The following is a 24592-nucleotide window of genomic DNA, read 5'->3' on the forward strand; positions in this document are numbered from 1 at the left end:
CACTGCTGTTAGGACTACTCTCCAAACTTAGATCAAATTACCCAACTTTGAGAGTGACTGTTCTGTGGTTTCACTCTAAAACTCTGAGGAGAAGCAAAGCATCCCTTCTTGCCTCTGAATATTGTCTGTTTGAGGTCCAGGCTTCCTCCTTTTCCGCTAGCTTAATGGATTATGACAGTGATGCAGCATGAAGCCTTAATCCCTTCGCCGTCGTCGTCTCCCCTCCCTTTATGTTAAGCCCCTTGACTAGAGAGTGTGTCTATGTGTGTCAGGTGCCAACCGTAACTTGCAGCCAAATGTTAGGCTTGGATGACATACAAAAACAAAGGTGATTAAAGCATCAACTGCTGACAGCCATTAAGGCTCTTCCTTAGCCTATTACCAGGCTGTGAAGTTAATATGCCAAGGAAAAGGATCTTTCAACTTAATAACACCATAAGAACACCAAAAGCAATCAACACTTATTTGCATTTTTTTTCCTGTGTAACCCAAGCATGATTACTCACCATGATTTGATCCATATTAGAGTAACAAAAATAAACTAGGGAGTCAGAGACCACTAAAGGAAGAAACCATAACCAGGAGCTGGCTAAGTAGCTCTCTGTGATCTGGCAAACTGGACAGACCGCACAGCAGAGAGGCTCTCCAATACACCACATTAAGGCAGAATGTCACATCAGTGATCATATATCCCAATAATGGAAAATCCATCTAAAAGATGGAATTAGGGAGGCGACACCAGGTAGTAAATCCACTTTTGTCATGTACAAATGGTACTCATGTCATTATTATGTTAAGCTTAACAACAGAGGAACGCACAAAATCTACACCCAAAGTTTAAACTGCTTTGTCTGAGTTTAGATCAGCTGAATATTTTTTATTAAATTTTATATTAAGCTAATCAGTCTAGGACCAATTAATTTGGCATGTACATCACAATAGCAAGAATCGGGCTGAACACATTGAACTGTGCAAAAGACCTTCAAAGCTAATGCATCTAACTGAATTATAATTAGACATAAAACGAAGTACAAAACCCCTTTAGACTACAGTTTCATCTTGAATGAGGAAAAAAAACAATCTGAAGGAAGGTTAACTACATTTCTAAAGAGGTAAAAGTGTTCTTGCAGTTTTACATCCAGCTGAGGACAGAAATAAAAAATCTATATTAGAACAAAAAAGCAAAATTAGCTGAATGCAGTTTTCAGCTGGCCACCTAAAGAGTAATAACAAAACGTTACATATAATGTTACCTTTTGATCATTACCAAAGCAAGCCAAACATCTCCATGAATATACTACTGTAGATGACTGAAAGCAATACAAACTTGTTGTCCAGTGGGTAACTTAAAAATACAGTCCAAATATGTCCATCTCTTTTTTGTTCAGATTAGATACCTTGATGTCCTGTCAGTGGTTTATGAATTCATAACAAAAAAAACAAGCATTACTTACTTATGTAAGTGAATAAAAATTGAGTACAATGTGTTGTGTGTTTGTGACAAAGAGAAGAACAGTATTTTCTCTGATGATATATTATTTGACAGACAACAACTTGTAACCTCAGTATTTGAGTTGGAGAGTTTTAATCTCATTAGTGTTTCCTGCTGCAAAACAATTACAACCCTGGACTCAGCAAACATATATTAAAGTATAAGTCTACTTTCTCTGCAATACAAGAAGCAAGATATACTGCACAGCAAGGACACTCTCACTGACAGGGAGTCAATACTACTCTTTATAGCCCCCGAAATTTACTGCCTAGCACAGAAGATCTCCTACAAACCGCTGAATTTATTTTTTACTTATTCACCTCATCAAATGAGAAAAACATTATTATGCAAGAGCAGTTATGAATAGTATCAACCATTTTAAATACACTTTTTTTAATGCACCAACTAACGTCATTCCAGACGTCTTATGCTCCCATTCAGTTCTGATCAGTATGAGTGACTTCATAATGAAGACGAAGAACAGGAAATGTACTTTCCTTTCATGAACATGGGCTCCCTTACAGTTAAAAGCAAGCAGAGACACACAAATAATTTCTAATCTTTTTATGACCAAGTAAATGTATCTGCATAATCAATGGCTATTAGTCCTTCGTTCCTCAAGAATCAACAACTATGTCTTGACTGAAGACATTACTACATCTGGGGTTCTCATTGATATGTACAGAGGAAGAGGGCTAACAGCACTTCAGGAAAATATTCACAGTCCGGCTGTGAATAAAGCAAAGTAAAGCTACAGTTTAAAAATTCACAGTTTCTATCATTTTCTCTGGGTATATTAAAGCCTTTCCACTTTACACAGCCTATTTACTATTCTGGCTGGTTTCTCTTCTTGACTCCGATGTTCCCCTTCCAGGATGCTTAAAGTTTGCATTGCAGTAGATGAAAATACCCTAACTTCTTGTACCTGCTTCTCAAGGCCAATTTTGCATATTTCTTTTTTTTAAAAGAAAAAAAAAAAACAATGCCATCGCTTGCAGCATAAAAAATGTTTACTATATCAGAGGCATGCTGCTTTCATACACAGTGATAAAGTAAGCCTTTCTGTTTTATTAGTTAGGACTTGCCCAGTACTGTTGCTGAGGTGGGAGAGGCTTGGTGTTGATAAATGAGGCTGCTATCTCCAGCAATGTCAGTGTGAGCCTGTTTGTCTATCCTCCTGAGGCAACCTTTTATTCCATCACACACTGAATCATCCAAATTGACAAGAAAAACAATCACAGTGTCTGGTTTGTATCCCAAAATGTTTCACACTTCCAGTGCAATTGCAGAAAAGATGAACTACCATAGTTAGCTATTGTGCTTATTCCCCTGGTTGTGTGGAGAATGGATTTTGCCAGAGTATGATCTTTTTACTGTTGCTGCACACAAGATGAATAAATGATGAATAATGTGAACTGTAATATCGATCATTTCAAAAAGGTAAATGGACTTGTTTTTAATATATATAGCGCTTTTCTACTCTACCTGAGCACTCAAAGCACTTTATAAATCTTGCCTCATTCACCCATTCACACCCACTGATACAAGCTCTTTTTTCTATGATTTTTCTAAGTAAGTCAAAGGAAAATGTCAGAAAACCTGAAAACAGTCATCAACTGACTTCATATGTTGGCTAAATTAATAACTATCATCTTACTAAATTCACACAATCACAATGAAGCTTTTTAGATTAACCTAGGTTGTCAGTGAGGCAAAAAACAGCTAAATATAAATCAGCAAAAACAAATGACTATGTCAGAAGACACATCATTTAAGATTTAATAATGATCACTTCATGTTAAAACTCTAAGCTCATCAGCTTTCTGTCCTAGTAACAGTAAGCAATTACCTACCTGTCATTTAGATGACCATGCATAAGAGAAGCATAGGATGTGACTGACAGATGTTGGAAAAATAATAATACACAAAACACAACACTAAATTGAAGCCAGCAATTCAAATTTTCAATACTTCCTACCTGCAGACAACTTACTGTAACCTCAGGCCGACTTGAAATTACATAGTCATTTGGAAAGTTCAGATATTTGATGCCAGAAAACTAGAGAGACGCTGCCAGTTCAAAATGCACGTCTGGGTTTTCTTCCAGGCAAACAGCGGTGGTGGTACATTATTAATTTTAATGTAATCCTTTTAAAACAAATAAAGCCAAAACCCATAAAGTTTATAGGCAGAGAAAAGCAGAAGGATGGTAAGGTTTGATGGTCAGCAATAACTCAGGCTTAAAAAGACTGAACTCATGCTGTGCTTCTGCATATACAGTTATCGTCTCCCTTTCATTGCATGAAACATAAGAAACAATACAAAAACATTATTAATGCTAATCATATTATTCTATTTGGAATTTACCTTTTCTTCTGTTTTTAGTTTGGAGTTTTTGGTGCAGGAAAGGCACAAAGTCAGCCGTGTCAGGAAAAATAAAACAATGATGCCCAGCACCAATGTGACTGCAGGATGTTCAGGATTTGCAGATGAATAGGCTACAGATTAATTTTTACTCAATACGTGGCACTTCATGTCATCTTCAAGGTTATTTTAGTGGATTAGAAAATGGAGGCATGGTTGCACTGATCCTATTCAATACTTTTACTACCCTGTCAAAGGCTTTTTTTGGTTTGACATTGATATGAACATCAGAGCCCTGAAGAAACTCATTTTACTGCAGAGTAGTTCTCTGCATTTTTTTAAGTAGCAAAAAAACACCCTATAGGTGATTTTGCTTTCAAGGGCTACAGGACTTTGTTCACTTCACTCATGCATGAAAAAACAGACATGTATGTTAATTCATTATAGTACTCCTTTTATGTTCATTATATCACTTTATATCATAAGATGGCAAAACAAATGAGTAATAAAAATATATACATACTGATCTCCTTTACAAGCTAAATATTTATTATTTAGAACAAAGTAATCAATTAAAAGCACAATTGGCATCACTTTTAAGTGAACATTTATTTACAAATATGCAAGAAAATTTCCATGACCCATGATAATCTTAGTACCCTAAGTAGTTTATATAGTAAGTCCCATCCATACTGAAAAAGGCTTCTTGGAGGAGTTAGGTAACAGACATATATACACTTTGGTCATTAAACTAAGATGTTACCAAACATCATATCTGCCAATATTAGTTATTTGCCAATGTATCAGTATCTGTATTTATAACATCTGATAAATAATAATTTACAAAATGAAAAAACAAACAAACAAACAAAAGCCCACAGACACAGCACACTTTCATTACGTTTTAACTGATGATGTTGCATAGTCTACGTCTTCCCTTTTGGCAACATGTGTTTGGAATGGCACAAGCACAACAACCCGCTGATTCCAGCAGACTTGGACAGAGTCGAAGTGAGTAATCCATCCAAGTTCTTGCAATAATAAAACAATATTCAAATTACACTGTCATATTATCTTAATAAGGAATCATAAATAACTACGTATAACAACTGTTATGTTTATGTTTCATATGTGCAAACAGATGACACATATCTAAATCACCAAATATCCGTAACAGTCTTAAAAATCCTATACTGGTCAGGCCCTAACAGCAAACAAGACAACAAGCTTCACCTCAAGTCACCTGACCAAATAAAAAAAAAAATCCTATGTTTGTTTGATTTCAGCAGAACATTGTTGAAACACCGTCTGTACTTTAATACCAATGATCTGGCTTATTTCAAATAGACTCTTTCTTTCATCACTTTTCATATGTACAGTGGGGCAAAAAAGTATTTAGTCAGCCACCGATTGTGCAAGTTCCCCCACTTAAAATGATGACAGAGGTCAGTAATTTGCACCAGAGGTACACTTCAACTGTGAGAGACAGAATGTGAAAAAAAAATCCATGAATTCACATGGTAGGATTTGTAAAGAATTTATTCGTAAATTAGGGTGGAAAATAAGTATTTGGTCACCTCAAACAAGGAAAATCTCTGGCTCTCACAGACCTGTAACGTCTTCTGTAAGAAGCTTTTCTGTCCCCCACTCGTTACCTGTATGAATGGCACCTGTTTGAACTCATCATCTGTATAAAAGACACCTGTCCACAGCCTCAAACAGTCAGACTCCAAACTCCGCCATGGCCAAGACCAAAGAGCTTTCGAAGGACACCAGGAAAAGTATTGTAGACCTGCACCAGACTGGGAAGAGTGAATCTACAATAGGCAAGCAGCTTGGTGTGAAAAAATCAACTGTGGGAGCAATCATCAGAAAATGGAAGACATACAAGACCACTGATAATCTCCCTCGATCTGGGGCTCCACGCAAGATCTCATCCCGTGGGGTCAAAATGATCATGAGAACGGTGAGCAAAGATCCCAGAACCACACGGGGGGACCTGGTGAATGACCTGCAGAGAGCTGGGACCAAAGTAACAAAGGTCACCATCAGTAACACACTACAACGGCAGGGAATCAAATCCCGCAGTGCCAGACGTGTTCCGCTGCTGAAGCCAGTGCATGTCCAGGCCCGTCTGAAGTTTGCCAGAGAGCACATGGATGATACAGCAGAGGATTGGGAGAATGTCATGTGGTCAGATGAAACCAAAGTAGAACTTTTTGGTATAAACTCAACTCGTCGTGTTTGGAGGAAGAAGAATACTGAGTTGCATCCCAAGAACACCATACCTACTGTGAAGCATGGGGGTGGAAACATCATGCTATGGGGCTGTTTTTCTGCCAAGGGGACAGGACGACTGATCCGTGTTAAGGACAGAATGAATGGGGCCATGTATCGTGAGATTTTGAGCCAAAACCTCCTTCCATCAGTGAGAACTTTGAAGATGAAACGAGGCTGGGTCTTCCAACATGACAATGATCCAAACACACCGCCCGGGCAACAAAGGAGTGGCTCCGTAAGAAGCATTTGAAAGTCCTGGAGTGGCCTAGCCAGTCTCCAGACCTCAACCCCATAGAAAATCTGTGGCGGGAGTTGAAAGTCCGTGTTGCTCGGCGACAGCCCCAAAACATCACTGCTCTCGAGAAGATCTGCATGGAGGAATGGGCCAAAATACCAGCTACTGTGTGTGCAAACCTGGTAAAGACCTATAGTAAACGTTTGACCTCTGTTATTGCCAACAAAGGTTATGTTACAAAGTATTGAGTTGTATTTTTGTTATTGACCAAATACTTATTTTCCACCCTGATTTACGAATAAATTCTTTACAAATCCTACCATGTGAATTCATGGATTTTTTTTTCACATTCTGTCTCTCACAGTTGAAGTGTACCTCTGGTGCAAATTACTGACCTCTGTCATCATTTTAGGTGGGGGAACTTGCACAATCGGTGGCTGACTAAATACTTTTTTGCCCCACTGTATCATGCAGAGATTTTCAAAGCTGATGTAATGAAAACTTTCAACTGTTCACTTATTTTTATGAAGACTTCTGTTTTTCCCCTGGCCTCTAAAAGAGGGAACAAATAGTTAGAAAACATGACTTGTTGTTGACTTTAATGTAAAGCGTCCTTCAAGATCTGGTCCCACTTTTAAGTCAGACAGAAGGATTTTAAAATGGCTTGACAGAAAAGCTCAAAGTTCAGATAAACCTAGACGATATAGTAATCTTTTGCTTACAATAGCAAACAGTAAAGGTTGGACATAGGAGAAGAAAGGGCTATGTAGTGCGGTTGTAACAGATAAAGCTGGCAAAAGTATAAAATCAATACTTGAAACATTCTCTGGAGAACCTAACAGTAAACAAACTGAGCCCCAGCCTGTGAGGAAATTTTAACCTTCACAGATCCAATATCCACAACTGCCAGTGGGTCGGCCCTGCAATAAGGCAACTTTATTAGGCCATCTTGGGGGAAAGAAAGTATGCCTGCTGGAACAGACTCAGTGGGATTCTGTATTTTTAGGATTTGTAATTTTAGGATTTCTGTGAATAAGCCTCTTGAAAATTCATTGTTGATTTCTGAAAAAACTCACTGAAACATGTGAAAATGCATTGTATAGTTCTGCCTTCAAAATATAATATCCTTCACCAACAAACAAAGAAATCTTACACAACAACCAAATAGAATTTGAGAAAGAGAAAGTAGTAGTCTTAACAAATGTTGACACGAGACACACAAAAAAACCACCACCACCTTGTTGTTTGGCGGGGGGGGCAATTGAATTCCGGCCCAGCAAAAGCTGACGAAAGGAATGAGATTCAAAGAAAAGATCTAAGCTATCATAACATTGCAGAGACCATTCATTAGAGGAAAGGGGCTTGGTTAAAAGTACAAAGCACAGTGCAATAGGGCTGCACAATTAATCGTCAGAAAATCGCGATCTCAATTCATACTTATGTGCGATCTCATTTCGAAATGACAACTAAAAAAAACCCAACAAAAATAAACAAAAAAAAAAGATGACGATTGTACCGCATTTTGATCCGGGACATAAGCTGCATGAAAACAAGTGCTCACTCTTCCTGCTCAACAAATGACAAGGGCGGAGCCTTATACCACGTGATACAGAAGTCAGGTGGCAGGGAAAAAAGCACGTGAGAGATGATAAAGGCCAAGAGTGACAGGAGAAAATCCGTCCCGGTCAACCACCCAAACATCATTAACAGGAACCTTATACAGCGCTTCCCTATACCCATCGAACTCCCGCAGGCACAAAGAAATTACAGAGGCTATCACTTATCACCTGACCAAAGATATGGCTCCCATCAACACTGTTGAAAACGAGGGATTTTGGAAAATGATCAACACCCTAGACAAACGCTACACAGTGCCGTCCCGCAACTATTTTTAAAATGTTGCACTACCTGCTCTATACATGCAGTGTCGAGCAACGGTGGAGACGGAATTACAAGCAGTATAACATTTTGCGGCAACGACAAAATGTGAGACATTTATTGTTTTTGTGTTCAGTCTCAACTGTTACGAAGTTGATGTGCAGTTAATAAGTGCAATAAATATTTATATTGGAAAAGAAAATCGTGAGAGAATCGTGATCTCAATTCTAAGCAAAAAAAATTGTGATTCTCATTTTATGCAAAATCATGCAGCCCTACAGTGCAGCGAAGCAAAGAAGCTTGGATCTTTGGTCAAGGCTGCTGGAATATTTGATGATAATGAATTTGTAATTATAATATTTATTGTTGGGCAAGACAAATGTGTTTTGGCTATGAGCCATTACCTTCCCTAAATCACAAGTGGGCTGATTGCACTGATAACCACTCAGAGTGGAAATAAATAATACAAATTCTAGAGATGCACTAAATGGCAGGAACCAAAATCAGATGATAAGGCCTGGACCTGTGACCGGATGGTCAGCCTCCAACATGTCTGATGATGAGCCAGTCTGCTTCATGCATGAGCAAAACAGCAATGCAAATAGATCTGTGCACACTCACAGCCATATGCTAACATGTTGTTAGCATGGAACTTTTCAATGTGTGCAAAGGAACCTAATGAGAAACTTAAATAACCTTCAATGACTTAAACATGGATATTTTAATAAAGCTAACAAAGGCAAAGTGGCTAAAGCTAAAGCTCATCAGAGCCAGTTGCAAGCCAGCAGCCTCGGTATGAGCAAAAGATAAAAGCAGTTGTGAGGAAAATTATGGAGATAAGTGAAAAAGTGAAAAGGATTGATGTCATCTTATTTGGTAACTTTATAAACATACTGAATAATGATGCAGGAACCTCACATTTGCATTGTTATATAAATTTGCTTTTGTTTAAAAAGATTTAAATAAGTACAACATTTGTACTCATTTACAGTTAAATATTTGTACCAATAATAATAGACCACTTTATTTTCACTTTAAGCTATAAAGCACTTTACTGCTATAATGACTATAATGAATTACTTTTATTATGAAAATAATAATTTGTCTTCAAGAAAAGTGTTTCTGTTTATACTTCCAGGTATAGTTCTTAAATTTAAATTGGAATTGGACAAGTAAATTGCAATTGGTGTGTCTCTAACAAACTCTTATTAGTCAGTAATCTATTTGAAATGTTCAAGTGATTAAAATTTGGAGTTGAACGTGTTACTATTTTGTATTTTACAATTGGTGATCACACAAGTACAATCACCAAGGATGAAACAGCAGTTCATGCCATATTCATGTGCTTGAACCAATTCTTTAAAAAGCATTCATCACTGTAACACATACACATTTTGCTTTGCTTATTGTTCATCCAAGGTTTGAGCCTTTAAACCATATTTAACACATGCTAGAAGTCAGACAAAACGTCTCTGATAAAACCCTCTGTACTAAGGAGGAGTGAATCCTCCTCAGCATGAAGGATTGTAGTGTTGCATACATTTTCTGGAAAAACAAGATGTGATTTCTTCAGCATCTTGTAGCTGGAGGGGTTATGATGCTCTACCTCTTTAAAACACCCAAAAGTTCTTCTATTCCAGGCAACACACATAGCGAGGTCATGGTTTTTCCATGTTTTTTTTCCTCTTCTGTAGTGAGTCTTTTGACAGTGTTTTGGGATTGTTATGCTGAAATATTCCTGTTCTGTTGAGCTTCTGACATTGTTACCCATATTTTCGGTATAGCCATAGGAATTCAAAGTCCTATCTCCACAAAAGCTTTTGGCATTCACGCAGCCTTGTACTGCTGCATTCTCACCTCAATGCTTCACTGTCAGAACTATGCAACAATGTGGCAGTTCTGGCCAGGTTCACAGTAAGTGTGCTGGATCAAATCTTATACAGAGAGATTTATCTTCATGTCACCTGACCATAGAAAATAATTCCAATATACAACTCATATTCTTGTTCTTTAGCAGAGGAAACTAAGGTTTGTTTGTTTGGGTGTGTGTGTGTGTGGGGGGTACCAAAGACCATAGAAAGTTTTTCTTTAGTTTGGCTTTTTGTTTGTTTGTTTACTTTTGTTTGTTTTTTCTGGTGCAAAATATGTTCCCCTTGCATCATTACCTTGTTTATCTTTTCTCACTATTCCACTGTTTTCTTTCCTTTTCTTTTGTTACCTGTCTGTGTACATGTTCCTCTTCCACACTATTGTGTGTGGTATTCATTTTCTGATTTAACTTTCTGATCTATGGTTACAGTCCCTTTTCTTCAGCCAGAACACTAGCTCAACAAGTTATGGCAAACACTTAAATACTATCTTTTTTTTTTTCCTTTTCTTTCTTTAAACCAACTTGTCTGCTCTTTGGTTTACATTTGGCTCCTCTTCCTTAAACTGAACGTTAGAATTAGTCGCACTGTGACTTGTTGTTTACCTGCTAAACATAGCTACAACTATGTTTTGACTAATGTTCCCCTGGTCACTAACCTTTCCAATTTCGTACAGGTAAATATTTTCCATGTGGAGTTTCTCATATTCATTGCTTTCATAATTATTTATTGCTTATGTATCAGTGGTTGCACATGGTTTACTGTATATTTTGTTTTTTTTATCATTTCAGTATAGTTTCTACAAAGTCTTTCTTTTGCTTCTTCAACAGACAAAACTGTTGGAAATACTACAGTTATTGAAAGGTGACACACTTTTGAATCATTTTACCTTTAACAGACTCGACAGTGATGAACTCATTACTATACAGTGGTCCCTCGTTTATTGCGGAAGTTTTTGGGGAACATTTTCACACTTTTCTCTCTTGTTTAAACACTCTCAAAGTTCAAACCTTCGTAGAAAAATAAGTCCAGTATTATAGAATGAAACCAAAGATCAAACCCTGTTTTGAGGGGTTCATATTCAGGGCCCAGAACATGGGAATAGAGCAGCTGCGAGAGAATTCAACATTAATGAATCAATGGTAGCAGCAAGCAAGAAGCAAGAAGAATGAGTTGAGTAAAGTTTGACTTATCTGACTGTTTTGTTTTGCTTAATGCGCCTTATAATCAGTTGTGCCATATGCTCTGAAAAATCCGGTAATTTCTACCTTCCTTTAGCATGTCTAGAAGTTCAACTTTTTGTGCGATGGTTAGCATATTCCTCTGCCTTTGGGTGCTACCGCATTTTATCGACACAGTTGTGTTTGTTGAGAAGAAAACTTACAAACATACAGTACAGCACTTCAGAGTCACACTGCTAGCAATCGAAGATTTATGTAAATTTGACAAGCTGAACGCATTCTTTACTGTAAAGGAGACACAACACGAGATTGACTGACAATGGTCTACAGCCAGTCAAGACGCAGAATACAATACACTGTTAAAAAGATAAAATACAATAAAAAATATCAGTGAAACAGCGAGGTCGCGAAAGGTGAACCACGTTATAGCGAGGGATCTCTGTATATAATATAATATAATACTATAATAGACAAAACAAGAACCTGAAAGTGAATCTACTAAATAGAAACAATATTCAATTCTAGTCAGAAACTCTGTCACAATAAGCCAACGTCATCAAAGTCTGCTTCAGCCATCTGTTCAGCTTAAAAGGCAAAGTCATTTGCGATGAGCCAAAGTCCCTGGCTGTAAACCAATACAGTTTAACAACCTTGTAACAAGTGATCCAGCCAAGGTGCAACCAGAAAGTAATTGCTGCTCTGATACTGAACTGTAACAATTATAGCTTGTTTACTTGTTCATTAATATTGACACCATTAGACTTCAGAAATTCTCCAAACATTATTTACTGCAAACAAATGAGTGGATTACCAAAAGTTATGACTTTGCTCTGGCTATGGCTGGTAACTTAAAACCGTTTGTTATGTTTATGTCATAGATTTATCTACCTGTGTCACCAGGGGCTCCAGAAGCCGCTCCACAGTCAAGGTGCGAATTTCAAGACTCTTTGGGTCCCATTTCAATAGGATAGGGGAGGTGGCGGTCGTCATGGTCTCTGTTAAAAACAAAATAATTAAAAGTTAGAAACATAACATAAAATGTATTGGACATGAAAAAAAAATCTTACAATTTGCACAAAGTAAATTTCCCCATGTGCTATTGAAGGTATTCTGGGGTATTTACATATATAATGTGTTCAAAAAGCAATGTTTTGCTGATAATGGTACAGGGGGGCAGAATTAAAAACGTGCAGGTATGTATGTAAAGCCAGCCAGATGATAAGTGCACAAACACAATAGGTTTCAGAGTGGGTCAGGCTTTTGATGGGGGGGTAGCCTTTCTACATTGTGTTGTGGATCGTTTCAATGGAAGGCAACGTTTCAGTGGAGTCTGGAAACGGCAAATGCTGGCTCTGCACATAAAAAAAGCTCAGTCAACAATCCCATCAAACCATCAATGAAAGAGTGGTCACTTCTCTAACCTTAAGACACTGTAATTAACTTTAATAATTAACACCACCAGTATAATATATGTCTGCTAATCTGTAATCTACTGAGTATAGCTGTAATAAGTTCAGAGAGAACTCTATTGTGTATCACTTTAAAGGTATTTGTCATTCTGTAGAGTTCTGGCCTACATTTGTCCACACTCCTTTAGAAGAATCTGAGCAGCATTTTGATTACGTCAAAGTATTCAGGTACAAACACTGCATTATTGTGCAACTGTACAATGAGAGAATGCAAATGAAGAGAAACAGTGAAGAAGGAGTGGGAAATGGGATGAAAGCTTGATAAAACTTGGAAACAAAATAAGCCCCAAGTTCAGCTCCTTCAGTTAATCCGACCACCTCCTCAAGAGCTTCCTCTGCAGAAAAGGGCAAAACCAGAAGTCACATTAAGCTCTGCAATATGAGTCTCAACTGGGCAGTTCTTCAGACAATCTGTGCTAAACTAGAACTATTTTTTTGAGGGTAGGTTGGTTTTTGTTTTTTGGAGGGTTCTTTTGGGGGGGACTCAGTAGGTTACATTAGGTGAATGTGACTACTGAACAGCTGGTATGGGGGTAGCAGTCTGTTGGTACTGTGGGGATGTTTCTACGGTAAGCAATTTCAGAATGGGCCAACTGGGACTGGCCAAGTCTACTGCCAATGTCAATGAGGCAGAGGGGAATAAATAATGTGAATAGGAATGACAGATCTGGGCCACAGGCTCCCAACACTACACACAGCAGGTTAAGATAGATGGACAGAAGGAAATGTAGCAACCTGGCACTACTGATAATGGTGGACCTTTATTTTTAAAAAGTTTGCAGGCCTGTACTTATGCTCATGTCATTACATTTTTGTCGCCTGCAAGGAAATGTGAGGGACAATGAATCAGACCTTGTGCGTCAGCTCATCAATCTATCATGCACAGCACTTTGACAAAACCTAAGGGAATGATGAATGTACTTTCTCTGCTCTGACATTTTCAAAATGTAACAAACTTGTATTAGCAGGTAAGAGTAGGGGGCTGGCTGTAATGGCAGAATTCTCACTTACTTCCTTGAAAGACAGACATTTGTGCAACTACTGCTGCAGTGAACATGAGGCAGATATTTTTAAGATCCATAATTCAGTATTTAAATGAGTGCAAGCTTGCTTTCATTGTAATAGCTGATTTTACTAGATGACGTAACATGTGTGTTACTAGTAGGTTTAATCCGCTGTACTTAGTTGAAATATGAGTAAGGGTTTTTTGCCATTTTCTGGTAAATTCACTCTTAACATCATTATGTTGACTTTGTAAAGGAAGAAACTATACGGTCTGCTATTTAGAACAACATCATCATTTCTACAGTATTTTAAAACACTTAATAATAGTAATGGATTGCTACTTAGAGTCAAGATAATGCAAATGACAGCTGCTCTTGTCAAAACTAGTTAGACAGTTTTTATGATATTAAAATGTTCCTGGCAGAGCTTTGTATGTACAATAAGAATAAGCAGAAGTGATGTGAATGCTTGAGGCAGAAGAACACGCCATAGACGGGAAAACAGCAGCACTGTGAAAAATACCAGTGCCCTATTGTAATGTAATAAACAGTTCACTGGTGTATGTCAGTGTAACTTCTCAAACACCAAGATGCAAATTATTTGTGATACCTTATCTAACCAAGCCATAAAAGAAGGGGACTGTGTCTATTGAGCTATTGGTTTTAAGTCACAGATGGTAGTTACAACTGAAGGGAAAATGTCAAAACCAGTGGTGACTGCATTAAAGTAAAAGTGCTGAAAATAAATAGCCTTTATAAAGTTTATAATAACTATTTTGACTGAATCAGCCGAGTAGTCGATCTGCCAGCTACTTTGATATTCAACATATTGTCTAGGTTATTTGTATTTATAGAAATACTACCAAGCCTTGTAATCATAAACTAAACATCTTTTAGTTGTGGACTGCTCTTCATACCAAACATGACATTTCATATGTCGCCTAGGATTCGTTTAATGTTGGTTATGAACATTTTTCATCTTCCTCTGACATTTTAATGACATTTTAAACACCAAACATTTGGTTACTAGGGTAACCCCATGAAAACAGAGTCTGAACAACAAGCAGCATTTGAAAGAAAATTAATTGGTTAGTCAGAACCATAATAAATTGCAGTGCAATAATTAAGTCATGCCGATAATGATAGCCCTTCCTGTTTTTACACTGAATTAGTATAAGCTATGGAGAAAAGTAAAGAAAGCATGCTTTCCACAGTAATGACTACACAAATGCTTTCATCACTGCAACACCACAAATGAACAATAAATCACAATCAACGTGTGCAAGTGAATAACATTACTATAATATAGCCAGTGAAGGTGAATGTTCAGATGGTTTATGGGTTGTTTTTTATTAATATTAAGTTCACTGTCATCTACCACGTATCTGTAATGCACCTATGTTAATAATAAATCAAAATGTTTCAAAAATAGTCCAAAGCAGGGTTTCCGATGATGCAAAGCAGAAGCAGGAAAGAAAGTAGAAATTCAGTCAGGATGTTTCGACAAGATTACATCTTTCACAGAGCCAGAATATAAACAGCTGAGCGACTGCCATCTGTCAAAGAGATGTCATCTATAACATCATTATTCACCACATTCAGCTGCACAGTGTAACAACAAATATGATGAAACAGAATGATATGTGGGGACGCATTTCTGAAGAAAAAAAATCAGACTCATGTTTATCAGTAATACAGTACTGCCATCTGACTGAATGGAGTCACATATTCATAGTTTTCAATGAGGTGGCTGGTATTGAGAGCCACGCGACGGAACGAACTGGTCAACATTGGACACTTCATAGTACCGCAGCACCACCAGCTCATTAATTTTCTACCATTTAAACCACAAATGAAGAAAACAAATTACCAACTCCATTATTTCAATCACTGAAAACAGTGAAGTCCCTGCCAGAGCTTGACTTTGTCTGTGTTTACATATATCTTAGGGAGGATCCTTCCACAGTGAAAACGTACAAAGGTACAGGCAGTTGTAAGGATTTTCAATCTGGATAGGTCAATAACGCTCCCTTTAAGCAGGTGAAGGGCACAAAATTCGTCACTGTCACAGCAAGGGTGAGTGCTAATTAGCAAACAGAGGTAGCTAATGTTAATCAATTGGTCATTAGTTTCAGGGTCAATGTGGTCAGAGTTCTGGAGGAGTAGTGACACAGTAATGTATTTTAAAGGTTATATGACATTAATCCAAAAGAACCTTAATTGACAACCTGGGTTACAGATAAGATTTGGTCATTTAACCACTATGCATGTACAGCAGGTGTTAGGAGAAGTGTGCAATTTGCATGCAATGCTATAACACACACGTCACCAGCATGAGTTAACAAACTGAATAGCTGGCAATTGGTGCATCTCATTAGGGCCATTTCAAATACAATTTTGAGCGGGTTTAAAGCATCGGTAGTAATCAACAGCAAATAATATAAGTTTCACCAGGCGAGTGAGATGAGGTTAGCTGCAATTTGCTGTGATTTCAGATATATTTATACATAAAATGGTCAATTAGGGATAAAGTTAGAAAGAACCCTAGAGCTCTTAGCTTTCCTTAATTTTTCCTCACACCATGCATGTCTGCTGTCACTCTGAAGCCTAGCTGCTTCCTTCCACAATGTACCGGGAGTGCAGAATTATTAGGCAAGTTGTATTTTTGAGGAATAATTTTATTATTGAACAACAACCATGTTCTCAATGAACCCAAAAAACTCATTAATATCAAAGCTGAATGTTTTTGGAAGTAGTTTTTAGTTTGTTGTTAGTTTTAGCTATTTTAGGGGGATATCTGTGTGTGCAGGTGACTATTACTGTGCATAATTATTAGGCAACTTAACAAAAAACAAATATATACCCATTTCAATTATTTATTTTTACCAGTGAAACCAATATAACATCTCCACATTCACAAATATACATTTCTGACATTCAAAAACAAAACAAAAACAAATCAGCGACCAATATAGCCACCTTTCTTTGCAAGGACACTCAAAAGCCTGCCATCCATGGATTCTGTCAGTGTTTTGATCTGTTCACCATCAACATTGCGTGCAGCAGCAACCACAGCCTCCCAGACACTGTTCAGAGAGGTGTACTGTTTTCCCTCCTTGTAAATCTCACATTTGATGATGGACCACAGGTTCTCAATGGGGTTCAGATCAGGTGAACAAGGAGGCCATGTCATTAGTTTTTCTTCTTTTATACCCTTTCTTGCCAGCCACGCTGTGGAGTACTTGGACGCGTGTGATGGAGCATTGTCCTGCATGAAAATCATGTTTTTCTTGAAGGATGCAGACTTCTTCCTGTACCACTGCTTGAAGAAGGTGTCTTCCAGAACTGGCAGTAGGACTGGGAGTTGAGCTTGACTCCATCCTCAACCCGAAAAGGCCCCACAAGCTCATCTTTGATGATACCAGCCCAAACCAGTACTCCACCTCCACCTTGCTGGCGTCTGAGTCGGACTGGAGCTCTCTGCCCTTTACCAATCCAGCCACGGGCCCATCCATCTGGCCCATCAAGACTCACTCTCATTTCATCAGTCCATAAAACCTTAGAAAAACCAGTCTTGAGATATTTCTTGGCCCAGTCTTGACGTTTCAGCTTGTGTGTCTTGTTCAGTGGTGGTCGTCTTTCAGCCTTTCTTACCTTGGCCATGTCTCTGAGTATTGCACACCTTGTGCTTTTGGGCACTCCAGTGATGTTGCAGCTCTGAAATATGGCCAAACTGGTGGCAAGTGGCATCTTGGCAGCTGCACGCTTGACTTTTCTCAGTTCATGGGCAGTTATTTTGCGCCTTGGTTTTTCCACACGCTTCTTGCGACCCTGTTGACTATTTTGAATGAAACGCTTGATTGTTCGATGATCACGCTTCAGAAGCTTTGCATTTTGAGACTGCTGCATCCCTCTGCAAGATATCTCACTATTTTTGACTTTTCTGAGCCTGTCAAGTCCTTCTTTTGACCCATTTTGCCAAAGGAAAGGACGTTGCCTAATAATTATGCACACCTGATATAGGGTGTTGATGTCATTAGACCACACCCCTTCTCATTACAGAGATGCACATCACCTAATATGCTTAATTGGTAGTAGGCTTTCGAGCCTATCCAGCTTGGAGTAAGACAACATGCATGAAGAGGATGATGTGGACAAAATACTCATTTGCCTAATAATTCTGCACTCCCTGTATACAGCAGAGAGAACGATAGAGTAGTATTTCTAGGCTTGAGAGTGCGACACTATTGGACAGCACCATGATAATGTCCCCACATACTTTTGAAATGTGTTTAGTTAGCCCACTAAAAGTGTATGAAAAGGTGTTGTTTAAAAAAACAATGAGATCAACTCTTTTGGGACTGGTGATCCCAGTCCCAAAAAAGAATACCCGCTTAACTAACAAATAGCTGAACAGAGGAATATTTGGATATAGCCTTATTTATAACTACCCACCGCTTTGGCAAACCAAACAGGCAAAAACAATACGTAATGGACAATGGAATAAATTGTCATGCCCCAGACTGGGGCCTATTATGTGAGGTCATTGAAAAATATTGATAAAAATGAACCACAAGTGCATATTATGCAGTCACTCTCATTTCACTGCACATTTTTATCTCAACAGTGCTGTCCCAAGATTAAAGAAACAAGTATAAAGTGTTAGTTTGTTAAGTGACTTGCATTCTGTTTCACAGCTTTCATGATTTGGCATCATGCTCTCAACTAACAACACTGTGAAAAGGTGCACACATTCAAAGTAGAAGAAATAACATGACACAAAAAGAGTATCATCACAAACAGCTTCTAGATTTACCAGAGATAGCTACAGAAGTGGGACAATAGTTTATCTACTTGTCATTGTGGCACTACATTTGCTACAATTATAGCTTTGTACTTTAAATAAACTCCAGGGTACCACAACACCCCAGGGAGAGTGTCCTCTGTGAAGGCACAGATTTTCTTTCTTGTGGATCTATTTTGTCTAATTAGTATGTTTTACTCAAAAGCATCTCAAGTGTCTTCGACTGACTGGAAAAACCAGATTAAAAGCAAGAAATTACCTGCCTATAAACATGATGAAGGGTTTTGATCCAAAGCTACAATGATGAATTGGTTGCTGAATCAATCAGCAGCTACTGTGATAATCTCTTAACTCCAATTTCTTGAATTTGAATATTTTCTGGTACTAGTCAGTTTTTTTTAACCATATTCTGATAGTTTATAGAGCAAACAGCAAACATTCCGATCATGAAAATAATCTGCACGTTAATCTGCAATAAAAATTAATTCAGTCCACACTGATTGTCCTGTGAGTTAGCCGTCTAACATTGTAACATGTAGAAGATTTGTGTTATCTTTAACTGTTTGGACACTGAGAATCACTAAGATGCATAATGGTATGCAAAACATACAGCAACATCTATTCAAAAAAAAAAAGAAAAAGAAAAAGAAAAGCACAGGGCGCAACCCAGAATGGGTCATTTGTTGCACTGAGATGAGCGGGATACAGTCAGAACGGAGGATGTCACAAAAGTTTCTAAAGCTCTGGGGACTGCCTTTAACACATGAGTAAGAAAAAAAAAAGCAAATACAGAAAAAGCACATTCAGGTTTTTTAAAGCACACAAGAAATCTACAGTTTTGTCACACACTGTTTTCAGCATGCTATAAATTTGTGTGTTTTTGTCTCTTCACAGACACATGTGCAGACACAATCTAGGGATGTACCAGTTTTTGCAGAATTGTTTACCATCACGTTCCCATTACACAACGGTTTTCTCCTGCCTCAGGACAGGCTTTTGGGGAAGAGTGATTAGGTTTCAGAAGGTTTAGAGTAGCACAATTCAAAGAAGGAAAATGGGCCATGTGCTAGAATTTTTAGATTTATTCAAAAAAAAAAACCTGTGATGCACCAACACTTGCATAAATAATCTACCCTCTAGGCTGAACAGTAACAGCTATCAATGGAAATTTAAAAAGTTTTAAAATCAGGGACAGAAAAGTTTTATGAGCAGCACCATGGCTCGTTATAAACTTGTTTTTATGGTCTTAATTAGCCACGTTATTAAAATTACAAAACAAAAATTATTACAATCAACAAAGCACGTGCTTGATCAATTCCAGTTTTGAAATGCTCTCTACCAAATGATAAAATAATGCCATGTCATGTTTATGTGTTAGTTTTATGGTGAAGGCCTCCCTGCTTAAATTGTGAGTTGACACGTTACACACGTTCACAAAGTAATTCAGTACATAATAACTTATGTATGTAAAAAGAAGCCCCTCTGAATTAAATTTAGAAAAAGCCACCCAGAGGTTAAACAGCCAATATAATATACTGCAAACTCCAACTCCAACTCAGTACTTCACAAGTGGAGTTCCTGCTAGTTTTATCAAGCGCTGCTGTTCAGCAATTCATTTCAGTGCCAGAAAGCAGCATCCTCACTGCTCAATTAATCACAAGCTTCCAGATACTGTGCCTTCCGAGTTTGGCAAAGAGCGCACACCAAATTGCAGCTTTGTTGTTAATTAGGTTTCTTGTTTTGTGTGTTGGTGTTTATAATACTTCAGTTGTCTTAGTACGTTAATTATGTCTGCCCACTCAATACCCGATCGTTAATATAGGTTTCTGTTTACCGGTTGAAGAAACTACTGTGGAACCACAGTTTTTTCAGCATTATGGATTCGCCCTGAAAAACATAAAAAAATGGATTAAATAAGATATTTATTTTCGTAGTGTTAAGTACTATGCTTTGTAAAGCTCATACAATAATTGCACTCATTAGAAAACCTTCAGTAGGCCGGAGCAACTAAAATATATACATAACTTTAATCAAGATGTTTATTAGGTTAAGTGTTGCTCATCTGTGATGTTGCTTAGAAACACCTTCTGATTAAAACACACACACACACACACTCACACAGATGGGCAGCACAGATGCTTAGCGGTGACAGCAGGCTCACGTGGAATTTCCATACTCTTCCTTATTAGAGCGTATTTCCTTCAGGTACTGTGGTTTCCGCTTAAGTCTAAAGGCATATATGGTGAGCTATTTCAACTAAAGGATTCTTAGTGTTGGTCTGGTCGAATCCAGACTACTTAAAAATAATATCCGGAAACGGATGGATTAAAATACAAGCATGAACTGCAGACTGACAGTATTTCAGATGCACTTTGAAAGCCATATGCAGGAACTCATAAATTGTCTAAAACACTGAATTAACCATAGAATTTTTTATGTAGCAGTGGCAAAACACACATGATTTCCAGTGTATTATCTTGGGGCTTCACACTGTTCTTTTTGATTTTCCAACTTCCATGCCTCTTCTGTCTATCTAACCTAGGAATGGTAATGAATTTAGCACAAATAAAACACAGAAGCAAGAACTAAGACGACCAAGACATTAACAAAGTCAACCACAAATTGTAAAACCTCCTACAACTTCGAATGTGTTATTAAAAAGCATTCAGAACAACACCAACATTTTTTTGTGACTTTGACTTCTGCTTCCTCAAAACTCCCCTTTTAACTAATTTTAGCCAAAATGTTCCGACCAGAATGAAAATTGTAAAAGTGAGCAACAACTGTGAAGCTGAGGGTCATGTACACAGAGGGAGAGAGCACCAGGACAGATATTTAGTGCTCTCTCTCAGCTTGAATGACATGTTTTATTATTAGTGTGCAGAGATGGCAGCAATGCGGGAGTGGCAACAATGGCATCCGTAGCAAGTTCGCCACATGCTGCCATTCTCTGCAAGTCAGCTCATTTGTCACCTAATGTAGGGTCTTCTTGATACTGTCTGTTTTTATTGCCCATTAAACAATATTATTACCTCTGGTTGTGCTTGTGTCAGCTATTCTTTGAAATAACGCTGATGACATGGCAGAGAGACAACTGAAAACAGATGTAAAGTAATTACCTCAGTCAGCCAGATGTGAACTGGGTATTGTCTGGGTTTAAAAGGTGGGTTTCTGTGCACTCATTTGTGCCTGAATCTTTATATTTCTGGCTTTTTCAAATCACCTCATAAGTTGGTGTGATCAGAATACCTAACCTTAATATATATTAATGATACCAGAAGATAGAGAGGTGTTGTAGGCCTAAAGACTGATCGATGACCCCCTAGCAACCACTGGCTGCTGGTAAAAATGTTTTACTCAACAAGCTAATGAGTAGTGGCTGGATGCCTGTAAAAAGTATTGCTAAAGCCAGAACCACTCACATCTAAAACCATTAATTGACCTTCTGGAAACCACCAGTTGCTAGGGAAAAATATAGATATTCTCCAACTGGCGGCGAGTAGTTGCTGAAAGTTGCTGGCTATCACTAAGTGTAATGGGTCAAAAAAAAGTATTTGGTGCTTTAAGAAAAATAACCACACCATTGGCTGGTCACTAGCCTGTTGCTGTAGTTGTCTGTAGTGCGCGTGGAATATGACGACTTCACTGGAAACACTGGCCGAGTGCTCACTGAGTGCTAGTGAAATAGTGAAAAATGAAACTGGAAAAAGAGATCATTAACTTTCAAAGTAAAAGTTGTACCTCTTGAAACATGTTGATTTCAGCATTAAGACCCATTTTTTATTTTGAAAGAGAACATTCTGCGTTTCCAGTTTGCATTGCATTTTTTCACTAGTTTCACTATTTGGTCAATACTTGGCGAGTTTTTACAGACAAGTCGCCATTGCGGTGCTCTACTGCCAAGCAAAGAGATGACAACAAGGGTTTTGGTCTAGCACCCTTGATACTGGTCAAGGAATTCCCTGCCGATTCCCTGAGATTCCGACCAGTATCTCACAAAGACCTAAGCTATACAATCACTAACCAGCAAAATAACAACCCAAAAGCAATTAGCTAGCCTATTGAAAAATAATGCAATTGTTGAGTTAAATGTTAATTCAGCAACAGGAATCCTATTTTATATTTTACCAAAAAAAAGCACCCCGTAAAACTGAGAGATGTGCAAAAGCCAATTCAATTTTATTTGAGCAAAACCAAAATGAAGAAATCCCAGTAATAACAATGTTCAACAATGCACGCTCAAACATCCAGGTAAAGAAATCCCAAAAAGCTGATAATAACAAAGTTAATAGTAATAATAGTAATAAGAAAGCTACTATAACAGACAATTCATCAAATCCTTTGTTGACGAACTCTATGTAACAAAGTAACCAATAAATAATTGCTGAAGATGAACAAAATTGCTAAAGTTGTTAGGCTGTAATTGTGTTGTTTTTGTGGTAAAAGCTGATAAACATTAATCAGGTATGACCTTTTAGCTCGTTTTCATGCTCGTATCTAGTTTTGTCTGGTTCATTTCATTTTCAATGTCACAGCAATATTTAAAATGTGAGACAAACAAATTTCAAAAATAAAACCTTTTTTAATAAAGTGTGTTCAAAATAATTTGCTCCATGTCTTTATTCAGTGAGCACAGGCTTGAGTTCTGCTGCACATAACTGGGCTAGTGTACCTATCAAAACAGATATGTGTAGTACTGTAGTAAAGCAGACATTTCTGTATTTATTCATGCCGAGTCACACTGTCAGCGCGAAATTGAATAAGGTTATCACACTTCACAGATCTTTCTTGCATTGTGAATGCCTAGTTGTGACAGACTATGCACATCTCTAGACCTGAGGATCTTGTTTAGAAGTAGACCAATATAAATTTAACTGCACTAACAATAAGTAGCAGCGAGAGATGCAGACAAGGGCTGTGACAGTTCATTAAGATGTCCTTTCAGACTCAGTGAACACCAGTAGCCCTTGCAACGACTCCTGAATTAAATCTTGTCAGAGAAAGATTCATTTACATATTAGTGACATTTTGATTAATGACAAATCAAATGATACACCTCTCACACCTGAAGAACATATTGCCGAAAAGATCAAGCAGGAAGGTCCTATCATTAACCTAAAATGAGCACTCTGTCAAAGGAGGAAATCAAGCACTGGTTACTAAATGAAAAGTGGTGCTTTTAGACTGCAGCAAGACAAAGTCGAGGAGATAGCAAGGCTTTTTTTTTCCCTTGGTATGAGCTGCACCCTTGTGTGAACTTACCACTGAGTAGAAATCCAAAATCTCCAGGGGGAAGATGGTGAAGAGATTTTTAAGGCCACAAGAAGCATTTCAGAGCTAGTAATCAAGGTGCTAGGTTTAAGTCTGCCTGCCTTAAAAACTATGGCATCCAAGAAGTCTAAATGTCATGAACATTTATTTTCCCTAATAAGGAATAAGATAATTAATTGTTAATTGTGTTAATTTCCCACTTAATGACAGAAGTTGTCTTAGTTCAACTCAAGATTATACAACCATCGAATGTATTGCTGACATGCAAACCCCAGGATCTGTCGGATATACTGTTTGTGGTTAGAATGGTCAGAATTTCAAAATATTATACAAATATATAGAGAAAGATTCATGTATCTATTATATAAAATATATAAAAATAGACACCAAGGTTGCATGAAGAATTCTTTTCTCAAGCATTGTGAACTTGCATAGGTATTTGGGGTTTTTTTTTTAGGGGTTTTTTCTTTTCTTTTTTTTTTTAATCTTGTGTTCTCGCCTAAATGGGTTTTGTCTGGGTGCTGCTGTTTACTTTTCACAGTCCAAATACATGATTGTTTAGGTTAATTAGTGAGTCTGAATTGCCCATATAGATGTAACTCTGAATGATTGTCACTCTTGCTATGTTAGCGCTGTGATAATAGCTCACATGATGGAGGAGTGTTTTGCAGAGGATTCACACCTTGGCCTCTGTGATGGTAATGGCCATGTGGTTTTTTCTGGCTCATGTGATGACTCACAGGATT

At 37.8% G+C, this 24592-nt stretch overlaps 1 protein-coding gene across 1 annotated transcript in view; it reads right to left on the reverse strand.

Moving 5' to 3' along the window:
* ctnna2 (catenin (cadherin-associated protein), alpha 2) overlaps positions 1–24592 on the reverse strand; it is a 338846-nt gene that overhangs the window by 294125 nt on the left and 20129 nt on the right. Inside the window, exon 2 of the mRNA XM_005945770.3 lies at positions 12187–12293. Coding sequence (XP_005945832.1) covers positions 12187–12288 — 102 coding nt within the window. The 5' untranslated portion in view covers positions 12289–12293. The remainder of the gene's footprint in view (positions 1–12186; positions 12294–24592) is intronic.

Source organism: Haplochromis burtoni, unplaced genomic scaffold (genome assembly GCF_018398535.1).
Source record: "Haplochromis burtoni strain Fernald_Lab_line unplaced genomic scaffold, NCSU_Asbu1 Contig_302, whole genome shotgun sequence".
In the NCBI taxonomy this organism is placed as follows: Eukaryota; Metazoa; Chordata; class Actinopteri; order Cichliformes; family Cichlidae; genus Haplochromis; species Haplochromis burtoni.